Source organism: Leishmania donovani, chromosome 19, assembly GCF_000227135.1.
Source record: "Leishmania donovani BPK282A1 complete genome, chromosome 19".
NCBI lineage: Eukaryota > Euglenozoa > Kinetoplastea > Trypanosomatida > Trypanosomatidae > Leishmania > Leishmania donovani.
The window spans coordinates 59,746-72,570 of NC_018246.1; the positions used below are offsets into that span (position 1 = coordinate 59,746).

At 50.4% G+C, this 12,825-nt stretch overlaps 2 protein-coding genes across 2 annotated transcripts; one reads left to right on the plus strand and one right to left on the minus strand.

The window, feature by feature from the left end:
- Positions 1-464: 464 nt before the first annotated feature.
- LDBPK_190210 (polyprenyl synthase, putative) lies at positions 465-2,693 on the minus strand (the record flags this gene model as incomplete). The annotated part of the gene is made up of 1 exon (XM_003860152.1): positions 465-2,693. One exon carries the CDS (start codon positions 2,691-2,693, stop codon positions 465-467), a length of 2,229 nt encoding a protein of 742 aa, XP_003860200.1.
- A 7,550-nt stretch (positions 2,694-10,243) lies between these two features.
- LDBPK_190220 (hypothetical protein, conserved) lies at positions 10,244-12,205 on the plus strand (the record flags this gene model as incomplete). The annotated part of the gene is made up of 1 exon (XM_003860153.1): positions 10,244-12,205. One exon carries the CDS (start codon positions 10,244-10,246, stop codon positions 12,203-12,205), a length of 1,962 nt encoding a protein of 653 aa, XP_003860201.1.
- Between the last annotated feature and the right edge of the window lie 620 nt (positions 12,206-12,825).

The following is a 12,825-nucleotide window of genomic DNA, read 5'->3' on the forward strand; positions in this document are numbered from 1 at the left end:
CGCTCACACTCTAGCCATCATATGGATGGCACAAATATGCTCACAATCACAGGTCGCTCCGGCGCAGCGCCATCCAGCACCCCGGCCGCCGACATCAGTAGCGATAAGTCGCTCTGACCTCCCACACGCCGTAGGTGCCTGGCCCTATCAGCAGCAGAAGTGCCTCGGCACTGGCGAGGGACAGGGGCGGGCGGCTGCTCGGCATTCCCACAGAGTGGGGGTACTGGACCGCGGATACCACGCACTGAGGCGTTCCCCCTTATCGGGGACAAACTAATACTGCAACAAAAAGAAGGTCATTGATGCATTAATCACCATTCGACGAGGGTTTTGTCTGCACAGTTGTGACGTTCAACAACCGCACCACCTCGTCCCTTCGCTCTCATCGCACTGTCGCGCCTTCCTTCATACCAGGCTGTGAGTGCAGCGGAGACACTACGCCTCTCCGCTAAATTGCGACGTGCTCAGTACGTGCGCTCCACAAGAAAAGAGCAGAATGTGCGCATCAGCAGCTTCGGAAAGGAGTCCTCGAGTAGCGGGTCCAGGGCGTTCCACATCTCCTGAAGGCGGTGGCGCGCAATCAGAAAGCACTCCGATGTAGCGTCAACTTTCATGATGAGTTCCACTGCCTGTAGGATGTCTGCCGCTTCCTTTGTCGGCTTCCGCAGAATTGCCCAGAGTGTCTGCCGGTCCACGGCCTCAAGACGGCCCATCGCGATGGCGATAGGGTATGTAATCTTACCGTCCTTGATGTCTTCCGCTTCCTCCTTCAGATTTCCTTCAAAGCCGCGGATGTTTAGCGCGTCGTCCACGATCTGGAATGCGAGACCCAGCGCGAGGCCGAACCTCTCCACAGCCTCCGACAAAACCGTAGGCGCCTCACAGAGCACACACGCCATGGAGCAGAGCGCTCCTACTGCACCGCCCGTTTTGTATGTGTGAATCGCATCGAGCGCATCGAACAGCGTGCTCGCATCGCCGGACTCTACGACTTTAGGCATCAGGTAGTCGAGGCGGTAGATATCCAAGCCTTGGCCCGCGTGCCCAGCGAGCAGCACGTCGAAGTACAGCTGGTAGATGCGGCTGGCCTTCTCCGGCGGGAGGTCCTGGATGCGGGCGGCACGTGGCCCCATAAAGTAGCAAGCACTGCCAGCGTTGATGGCCGTCGGGACGCCGTACTCCACGTGCACACACTTGCCGCCGCGGCGCACCACGGAGTTGTCCTGAATGTCGTCGATGATCAGCGACCCCACGTGCAGCAGCTCGGCTACCGCAATGTAGCGGCGGCAGTCGAAGTACTGACGAGACAACGCATTGCAGCAGCTCACGAGGATCAGGCTGCGCCACGACTTGCCGCCACGGTCGATGATGGAGCGCACAGGCCGGAACAGAGTTTCACAGATCTTGTCCGCAGGCGCCCCTCGATTCATCGCATAGCGCCCCAGTACATTCTCAGACACCCAAGAATCAGACGCGGTCAGCGGATAAATCTCCTCGAGCGCGCCATGCACATACGACCCAACGTACTTCAGCAGCTCCGACGTGTTGTTATACGGTGAGGTTTTCTTCTTGTGCTCAAAGAAGCCACGCAACGTCACGGCGTCTCCGCCGCACACGCCACTGCCCTCCACGACACCCTCGTAGAATCCTGCACCGCCAACCAGAACTGTGCCGATCTCCTGCGCAGCAAAGGCCGTGTGCATCGTCACGTCCAGTCCCATCGACGCCGAGCATAGGCGAAACTCAGACGGATACTGCATGAACGTAACAAGGCTTGACCACGTCTTATTCGTCTCTATGATCACATCGTCGTGGTAATGGCGACTGCCATCCGCTCGCGTCTCCACGGCAGCTCTCTCTCCCGCCTCAGATTCATTGTTACCTGCAATGTGGAAAATGCTCAATTGCGACATGTTCGAGGCATGAAGAGACAGCCACGACCAACTGTACTTGGCCTCCTTATCGACTTCAGAGGTAGACCCCCCCAGCTCACGGTCATACCACCCCAAACCCGTCACCTCGCGCTTCACACCCTTCACCACAACATACCCCGTCACACTCATCGACGGGAAGTAGTAGTAGTACATGCCGTTCACACGGCCATCCTTTCCATGCAACACTGGCTGCTGCTGCGTCTCCAAGCACACCTCCACGTACACCTCATCCGCCGCGTTCGTCATTGAGAAAGTATAGCGCCGCGCTGATCCCTCTTGTGCGATCCGCATCACGCAGCTGTCGTCCAGTGCGATGCTAAAGGGCTGCTGTGTGTAAACCGCCTTCCCCTTCAGGAGACGATCTGGGCGCGGCACACGCCCCTTGTTGAGAAGCTCCAGTAGCGCGACCTCCACGTGCTCCAACTTCCGACCCATAACTGCCGGATCAAGGCGAAGCTTCAGCTGGTCGATTGACTCGGGGTCGAGCGCGCTATCCGCATAGCATTTCATGTTTTCCAAGTCAATAAGGGCCCACACGCAAGCGTCGTAGTACTTCGTAGTGGCTGTCGGACAGTTGTCCCCAGCCTGCCTGAAGAAGGAAGCAAAAAACGCCAGGGACGAGTCGTCCTCACCCTTTACTGTGAGGTGCGCATTGGCATACCACCACTGCAGCGTAGACGCGCTGATAAGCTGATCATACACCTCGGCATCTGGTACTGTTCCCCTCGGTGGGAAGTGCTGGGGCCAATCCTCGCTCATGTGCAATGCGCAAATATGCAAATTAGTGTTTGCAGTTCTTTTCCTAGCCGAGATAAAACCCACAGCGTCGCGCAAGCGGTACAGAACGTGTGCAGCAATAATTACCGTTGAAGATCAGCTTGATGTCCGGAACAGCGAAAATTCGGTTAAGCGAAATCTCAATGTTGAAGGCAACTTTACTACTCAGATGCTTGCGACACCTGGCCCAGAATAAATGAAAGGACATGAGGATAGGTGTAGGCGGAGAGTATCATACTATTATGAGAGGAATTCAACACGATGAGCACATCAGCGCATCGCTTGTCCTGTACATAGCGAACAGGAACGGCAAAAGATGCTGGTGACATAGGCCCAGTAGTATTTTTTACCATTCCACTCAGTGCTCTGGAGCATGACACAAGCAATCGCTTGAATTTTTTTTTTGGCGGATCAGCTCACAGTCGAAAAAGGGGGCTTTGCAATCCTTGTGATAACATACGCGGAGCGCAGGGATTAAAAGCCATGAAGGTTATACAATGACATTTTCGCTTGCTTATTTCTCTAGAACGCGACAGTATATATATATATATGCATACATGTACTCGTCGGTGCCTCCGCCTCGACAATTAAAACATAAAACTCGGTAGAAATGGCACGAGCATCACATGTGAACAATGCAGTAGCCAATAGTCGGGCGCTGGAAGCAAAAGAAAATGTGTTTATAGGGTCAAAGACTATCTTTCGTAAGCATGCGCAACGTGGAGTACTGCAGAGATGCCACCTACTGCCCCTGTGTAGTACAAAAACCGAGACTGCGCTGAGATGCTGCAGCCGAAATTTATCATTTTTTCCCGACAAAAAGGGTACAAAGAAAAAAAAGCTGTAAGATGAGTCAGGCAACCATGAAATTGTAAGAGAGACCCCTCAGACTGGGGAAAAGATTGTTTTCAGCGTCGCTGGAACATGTAAACATTCAAAGCAAGAGCATCGCATGAAATACTATCAGAACTTATGTAATCCGTAAACTCAGCACACAGCCCCATTTGTATGCAAGCTGAGACACTATATAAAGGATGGAAAGGTCTTTTTTGGCTTTTTCATTGAATGGCCATATTTAGATGGAGATGCCAACTGGGTTCTCAAGAAGCCCGTGCCTTCTTCGATTAGTTGGCGCAGAGATCCGGCATTTAGAACCAAAGGTTGCACCCGGCCTCGTCCCCGACATTAAACCACCGACACATCCTCACACTCCCATGCTGTAACGAAATTCAGAATGTCCTATTATGAAAGTGACTTGAAACCACTCGAAAAAGGGTAAATGTAGCTTTTTGCTGCCCCTTTCACACACGAAGCAATATTTTTTATAAAATGCAACAGCGCGATAGTTTCAAAAATTCCTCCAGGAGAAGCCCCAGTGTATAATCAATTTCGTAAGCAAAAGAAGCAAAAAAAAAACTGCTTTGTTCTCTACCAGTCGCACAGGTCTCTGCGCTGACGTGGAGAAGTAGGCCATTAACGTGTGATCAGGAACTGAGAAACAGATTCGAAGTCGAAAAGGCAGGTGACCTGAACGCTTGTGCGTCTCGCGTTTTCGTTGGTTGTCAAGACTCATATATTAAAAGCGCGAAAAAAAAGCGTGGTTCGTCGTGCTTCTAGAGTCGCGAGCACACGCACGCCGTCAGTGGAAAAGAAAAGGAAAATATGCGTAAACAAAAATGTTTGCATGTCCTCAACCAGCAGTTCAGCTGTGTACAACTGAAAAACAAGTTTCACATATCCTTCAACGTCTCCACTGTCGGTGAATAAAGCTCACTGCATCCCCTTTTTCGGAACACGAAAAGCCTTGAAAATGAACCGAGAAATGCGATTATTATTCACCTGACAAGAAAAAAAAACTGAAAGCACAGAAACAGGTCGCAGTCCAAACGCTTAGAGTGTAGATACAAGTGTATTTTTCACATTTGCTGCAAGCCGTTATTTTTTTTTTTTTGCGCCCACAATGAGCCGCCACGGAATTCTTTAAATCACGCAAAAGACGGTCAAGCACATTATGCTGCCGAGAAATAGGAAAAACATTACTCGTGTCTACAAATGAGTTTGACAATGGTGACCATTTGCGCCAACCACTTATCCTGTAGCGCTGAAATAGAGAAAGGGGCACCGTGTCTGAACCAGTCGCTTTGCTAGTTACCGACTCAAACTAAAATGGGCGATTTTCTCCCATTCATGGGAGGCTTCCACCACAGCAAAACTCATGAGTAATGGAGACAATAAATCATTGGAGTCTGAGTATTAACTCAACCAAGATCTGTGCACACTTAGTCTCCACTGCAGCTGGCTCGAGCTTCGTTCTCAAGGTCTTTTTCGAACCGCTTTATGTGCTCCCATTTAACGCGAAAAAAAAAACACGAAAGGGGGGAAAAGGTGAACGGAGAAGTTAGGATTGTCCTCCTCTCTTGAAGAAAACAAAATCAAAATGGAGCATCATAGATGAGCTTGACTTTCCGCTGAGTTCACAACTGTGATAGGTCGCCTTTGCTCTCCTGGACACTTCGTCATTTCGCCATCTCGATGCTAGAACGATCTCTCTAAGCCTCAGATGACTGTGGTTTCGCGCTTTCCGATAAGCAGCGCCGAGGTGCAAGCTCATTATTCAGCTGACACTCATACAATAAACCCAGCAGGCGCAACGCTGTCGGTCTCGCTCTCTACGTTCTTAGCCAGTAGTGAAAAAAAAAAAAACTGTACAGAGTTCTGACATGAAGAGACAGATTGGATTTGGGCTTCCGTTAAATGTCCCCGCAGAAGAACACAGAGCAAGGGGGTCTTGCCGTAAGTGGAACGCACCACCCTACCTCGCGTGCTCATGTCATTCGTTAAGCATCCAGGGCGAAGGAGCCAGTGAAAACAAAAGCAGGCTTGCCAGCAATTGCGGTGCGCTTGTGCAGAATGCAACACTTAACACAATAAGCTGCTATATGCTAGCACCCATCCGTCAACCCCGTTTCCCTGAGGGAGCCAAAAGAGTATAGGGTTTGCAAAGTGTTGGCAGGAGATCTCTCGGTGGAGCTTTCAAAATTGCTAGAGAACATTTGAAAAAGAGAGATGCTCATTTTACTATCATCCACTCACTCGCGATACGCAAAGCGGCCGACAGTTGCATAGACGTAGTGATGGTTAGTATATTCAACTAAGCTTTTGGTGAAGTTTTGTGAATGCCTGCTCTCAAAATTTACTTTTTGCTTCCCGCTGCAAGAGGAAGAAAGCACCGTATGTTTTTTTTGATCACAGAAAAAAAAACTGCCCAGTCACCAGTATGCTTTTCGCAGAAAACAAGACCAGGACTGGGACACAACTTCAGAATCACTACGTGTTTTTCTGAGCCTTTCCCTTTGGTGCAAAAAGAAAAGTTCGCAAAACAATTACAATTCAGCGTCAAGAAAACCCTGTAGAGGTTTGCGTTTTCACCTCTGAACAGCCGTTTACCACAGTTTCCGGTCAGCGTGTCTCTACAGGTGCACCAAACTTGGAGAGGGAATCAGTGCCCCCCCCCCTTTCTCAACCTTCAGCACAACGTGTAATACTCTGTCTGCGTGAAAGAGAGTCGCTCAGTGCTTCTTCGCACCCCCCCCCTTCTCTTATCCTCTGGCGTCCCTAGTCTATATCGTAAACAGATAACTTACACTCTTGGCACGCCATGAAGGGCAAGCGAGCGGGCTGCTCGGTGTTTGAGTGTGGAGATTTTGTGTGAACCACGTCCATGTTTCAATCATGCAGAGCGGGAGTTCCACTACATCAGCTTTTGGAAATCGACGGTCATCAAGAGTGGATGCCGTGAATGGTGTTAAGACACTACTGCTCTTTTTTTTTCAACTCGAGGTTCTTTTGTCCCTGGAAAATTGTTTTGTATCGAGCGACTCCCGGAAAGCCCAAGGTATCTGACTTGTCGAAGGCCATTCTGTGTTCTTGTTGTTTCTTTTCGCAAACCGAGGGTAGGGCGAGATGAATCAGTGGTGTTGACGCTGCACGGCAAGGAACTGATGGAGGGCCGGATGTTAGTTAAATTGAATCTCACTTCTCAACGACATCGAAAATTGTTGAGCGGCATGCTAAGCGCTACTTCCCGCAGTCAGTGACTAGCAGGTGCTTGAAACCATTCGGTGGGCCGCACTGAGAAGTGATGCTCTCCGGGTACTGCTATCATTTCTCCCTTTTTGAAGCAGCTTTGGTGCTTTAAGCTGATTACCCTATTTTTCTTTTTTTTTTGACATCGTGTACTCCATTTATCGTTCGCTAAAAGCCAAGCAAGGTTCTCTATCTGCAGATGTGCTCTGCTGACAAACTATAGCTGTTGCAAGGGCGATTTCGTCTGGACCCTTGCTGGTGTGGCGAAAGAAGAGTGCAGCGTGTAAGGCACACGAAAGAGTGCCTGCTCCCGCGCGCCGCGCGTCCCAGTGAAGTGCCTGGCTGAAATACCTTAATCAACTGTTGTTCGTACACTCTATGTTTTGCTGGATTCTGTCTTTTGCATCTTTATAATTTTTTTTTCGTTTTGGCTGCCTTGAAGCATTCTGCCCACCTCTAAAAATGCGGACTGCTTTGCCGCTGTAATGAGACTTTCGTTTACCTGTTTGTTCAAGGTCTGATGAAAAGAACATTTATTCTTGCTCATTGTCGACCCAGAGTTCACCGTCGTGTATTGGGCATACAACGGGAAAGCAAGCGTGAACTGCTTATTTGCGTTGTATTCAATTTGCCAAGTATTAGGAGTACTGTTCTACTTTCTTTGTTCCTTGTACCTAGCTTTCAATGATGTGCTTAGTGCATTGAAAGAGTAGAGCTCGTATCACACTACCTTTGTTTGCTTCTAGCGTTTCAGTGCCAGGCTTGAATCATGATATGTTTGTCTCCAGTGGCTCGAATGCAGCAACTCGCTGCCGATAAGAAAGCCTTGTTCCACCTTCTGGTTTGGCCTTTTCATCTTTGCCGACTGTTCTCCTGCGTCTTTCTGTCTTTTGCACCTTTTCCAGCGTCTTGACGGTGACACGGATCGCTGGTTAATCTTGTCATTTTTTTTCTGCATAACGAAAGTGGGCACAGGCTCTTCAAGACGCGGAGGAATCAGAATATTCTACGGCGCCAAGAATCACCTGGCTTTAATGTTTTCTCGGTCACTTGTTGAACCAAGCTTTCTCTCTCTTGCCTCTTGCTATCCATCTCTCCTTTCGCATTTCTCGGGTACATGTCGATTTGCGTTTCTTTACTGAGGAGACAGTAACAAGCTGTGCAGAGCATCCATGGCGTTCTTGCAGTGCATTATCTTATCGGCGAAATAGCCCCTCCTCCGCTGCTTGGTATATCTCTACATCTGCGCTTTGTTTCATGCTTCGAGAAATCCTCAGAACTTCGTATCTGTTTCCGTCTCAAAGACTAGAGAACACGAGGTGCCCTTACCGCAGAGCAAAGCACTTTTTGTTAAAATGCTGCATCAATGCAGCCTTTAGTCTTTTCCTTGTTGAATGAGCTTTGCCCACTGTCAAGTAAGCCATTTACTCCCTTCTATATATTACCTTTTTTCGCTTTTCCAGGACACTGTTATCCCTTTTTTCTCCTCTTGTGTGTGTCATCTGCAGCGTTTTCGCTGTGGATTGTAGTAACAAGTATGCTCGATAAGCAGAAGCATCGCTTTTATGCAGGCAGTGACACACAAGCCGATAACATTGGCATCCCAAAGCTTTGAGGGTGGAAAAAGGGGGCGAGTGGTGGCAAAGAGTTTCTTCTGTTGAAGCTATAGGACACTCGACTTTTAGTTTTTTTTTATACCTGCCTAACCTTGCTTCGGCCGCTCTGCGATATCACAATCGTGCAGCTCCGGGTAGTGGGTTTTGACAGATGAATTCGCGTAATGCGGTCGTTCGACATGAAAGTTCGCTAGTCGTGCTAAACCAAAAAGAATCATTTGCGGGGCTACGAAGATGGAGTGCGACGAAGATCAGTGTATCGTATGCTTATTGTTTCACTGGTTTTCTGTTTCTTTTGGTCATTCAGGCAGGGTTTCATCGACTGTTTTGAAGTCCCGATTTTTTGGTGTTCAGATGAAGACTTCCATGGTTCAATGTAAAGTGTAGTGAAACTGATACGATGACATGCTTGCTCCTACTTTACAGATCGCCAGTTTAGCTTCGTCTTGGGACAAGTGTAAGAAGCGACGACTTGGAGAAGCATATAAATATGTACACCGTATTCACTCGGAAGACTCCTTCTTTTTGGCAAAAATTCCGCCGAAGAAAATGCCGAGAGACTGCGCTGAGGATGTGAAGGGTTCTTGTATCTTGTGCCGATAAATCGAATGTGATTTTCTCTCATGTGCTTCTCTGAAGTATGCAGCGCTTTGAGAGAGCAAACCAGGCCGGTAGAGTGTCACCAGGTCGCTGATCGTGAAAGGTAGCAATGATAGTGATGACCTTCCTAAGAGCTACCACGCATTATTGCGACTTCTATTCAAGCAAAGAGGCCGTCCGAAATCGGCGTTGCTGTTAGCTCTTTATTTTTTTTTTTGTTTGACTTGTTTGTTTTTCCTTTCCCTTTTCTGCATCGACTGCTCACACCACCCCCTGACTGCAGAAGCAGTTGACGCTCAACGCGAGTTTTTTTCCCGGCTACGGTCCCTTTGGTGAGTGCAGGCCGTCTATGTGTGCGCTGCACGTATTCAAGCAACAGACTCTGAGTCGGAGAATGGTGACAGGCGTATTATTATTAGGCTGGCCGGACGTCTCGACTGTGTTTTTGGACCGAATCTTGATTCGGAGTTTTTCGTTGTTTTTAGCTTGCGTGAACGCACTGCATGTGCTTTTCTGACGATGGCAGCATCCAGTGTCCGGCGGTGAATTTTGGTTGTCCTAAGGCAGCTCCCATAGACTCACAAAACGAATTCGGGGAGCTTCACGCAAAACGTCTCCGTGGCTTTCTTTTGATTAAACCGCACGCCCAAGTGAATGCGTACATTTTAGTAGCTCATCTTCCGAAGAAAACATACAAAACCTCGTCCTGGAATCTTCAGTAACGGTTGTCGAGCGCTCTAATACTAATAAAGTAGTTATGAAAGCGAACAAAGAGGCGCTTGTTCAAGCGCGCGGAAGAGATACAAAGAAAAACGGCTCACTTTGCAGTTTATTGGCGAGCACTCATGATCCTGCTGGTGAGCTCATACCCGAACATGCATGCAAAAAAAAACGCGTTATTGTTTCTGCCGTTTTGCATTTCTTGTACATTTCATGGTTTCTGAATATGCTTCCTAAGCTTCCCTGCTCTTCGCATCCGTTTTTTCTTTTCGTGTTTTGACTGCCGTCACTTTTTTTTGTTGCTCCTTCATCATTCGCATGCTACTTGACCTTCTTCCCCACTCCATTGATCTCCTGCTGCAAATATATTAGCAGTGCCGTATAGTGGAAAGCAAAATGCTACGACGCTTGTGCGTACCGCTGCGTGTGGTGGCTGCAGGGTTGCGCCTCAACTCCTCCAGCTCTGGGCCGTCGAAGACGAATGATGGGGGCATTCCCAACGCGACGGGCATGGACAACGCGCCTGGGCTTTATGCTGAGAAGCCTTCCAGTACCTACTGTGAGGAAAAGTACCCCAACAAGATGGAAGAAGTGGGTTCTCTCAAGCCACCAACGTACGACGTGCCTCATGGCCGATCTGACAACATCAAGACACCTGAGTTCAATACATCTTTAGGAAAGTTTGATCAGGCTCCCTACTTCACCGGCGGCCCGCCGGCGATGCGATACCACGGCTACAAGCGGGACCCTGCTGGCGAGGGTGTAGACTACCGCGATGTCCTGCCAAAAACGCCGATTGAAGACCATCACCCCCACATGGAGTTCCTTTCAGTCACCGGACGCCGCGAAGGAAGCACGTTTCTACTGGCGAACGCTGGTGTGAACTGGGAGCTGAAGGCCGCTGCGATGTCTCTCTACCGCACAATCCTCAAGTCTTTGCCAATGATTAAGCACTACTACTGGCTGCTCGTTCCCCTTCCGGAGATGAAGGACAAGATTCGCCTCCGCTTTTTGCAGAACCAGCACACGAAAGACCCAGACGCGATTCGACACTTGCTTCATAACGGCTGGATGGAGTTTCAGGAGTCTATCATGTTCCGCCGCCCCCGCGCGACCATCGAAAAGTACTTTGAGCACGAGAGCATGGATGAACTGAGCAAGCAGTACACCAAGGAGGAAGGCCTGATGAGTAGTGAACGCGAGTTCTGGAACGGCGAGGAGCAGCGCCGCGAAGGCCCGCACAACGGTCATTGGTCGTGGCTTGGTGAGCAGTGCGAGAAAGAGTTTACCAAGATTGCGGGCCGCATCCCGATTTCCTGGACAGCCTCGAGGGGCTACTTTGAGAAGGGGCAAGCCGACGGCACGAACTACTGGGAGAAGAATCTTGACTACGAAGGCTGGTACATCAAGAACGTCGACCCTGACCGCCAGAATGCGCGGCGCGAGATGCAGGGGTGGGTTGAGAGCGGCTACAACCAGCCGAAGCACTACGCCAGCAAGAACCGTCGCGGTTACCGCCGCATGGTGAAGGATATTGAGACGCTCATGGAGACCTCCATGGAGGATCTGTATACACACAACCGCGAGCAGCTATTTCAATACCTGATCCGCGAGAGCAGCCCCGAATCCAATCGCATCAACGCGGAGCGCACGCTGGCGTACCAGGACGACGACTTCTACTCTACTCGCTTTGAGGAGTACGAGAAGTGCCTGAAGCAGGCCATGCGCGAGATGCCGAACCCGCGCCTATGGAAGACCGACGCCTTCTACTTCCGTCTGCGTTACCTGCTGGCCCCTTTGGAATACAACTGGGCCAAGCTACCCGTCGGTGCGACTCAAGAGAAGCTCTTCAACGAGTGGATCTCGGACAACTGCAACTACGCCATCTACACGAGTGACGTCTTCACTCAGATCAAGGCGGACAAGACGCGTAACCCCATGGCCAAGACTTGGGCTGACTTCTACACGGAGTTCGATCCCGACGTGCCGGAGACGCGCAATCTCCCGTGGTATCATAGGGACTTCGATTACGACCGTCGCCACAAGTGGGACGAGCGGTGCATGCGGATGAAGCGCTGGGTTCAGAGCGGCACCATTGACGGCAAACACGCATACTTTGACAGCATCGTTGCCGAGTGGGAGCAGTATGTGAACCGCCCAGAGCGCTTCCGTGCGCCAGACAGCGCCGAGCGCCGCTACGCAGCACCGCGAATGGTACAGCTGTACCGTGCACTGAACCGCGTGATGGATGTGGCGCTTGCAGACCAGATGAGGCAGACGATCGAGAAGGGTCGCGACCTCAGCAAGATGTCTGTCGAGGACGTGCAAAGGCGGCTCGCCGCGGCGGACTTCACCAACTTCCGGTTTGAGGTGCCCGTCATTATTTACCCTGACGGCGCCGCCCAGCCGCAGCTTGGTCTGAACGGCTGTTCTGTCGCCACCGCCGCCGCCTCCGCGACAGCGGCTGCGTAGAGGGCAGGTGAAATCCACGTTGCTAAACCTGCTTGAAGAACACTCCTTGTTTTCATCGTTTTTTTTTTTTTCCACTGTTATTGCGTTTTTTTTTTAGCGCTGCTTTATATTTTGTTGGAGGTCGTGCGTCTCCTCCTGGTGCGTTTGTGTCTTGGCAATGATTTGATGCCCCGCCTTTGGGCAGGCGTCTTGTGTATGCCTCTTTTTGTTTTCTTTCCCCCTTGTGCTTTTCATGCCTCAGACTCTGTGCCTTAGGGTTGTGTTTCTGCTTAGTAGCAGCTTGCCGCGCGTACTGGGATGTTTGCGTGTGACAGCTCACCCGCAAAGGGAGTAGGCTGCTGATGTGAAAGGGGGGAGGCAAGGCGGGAAGAGGGACGTGCATGCTGACGCTGGGGGCGCTAGAGCACATTATCAGTAGGAGCTGCTCGAGCTGATCTAGTGGGTGAAGAGTATCTTAGGACCCGCAGAGGCAACAAAGCAAAGCCTGCACTTCTAGTCCTCGTTTCTCTCATATGCCGCTCACGGTCACTCGCAGCCGCTGAGGAGCGCGCACCACCGGCTCTTTGCCTCTCCCCTTCCCACTCTTGAATAGGCTTGCGTAGAGAGACGAGGATACCGTT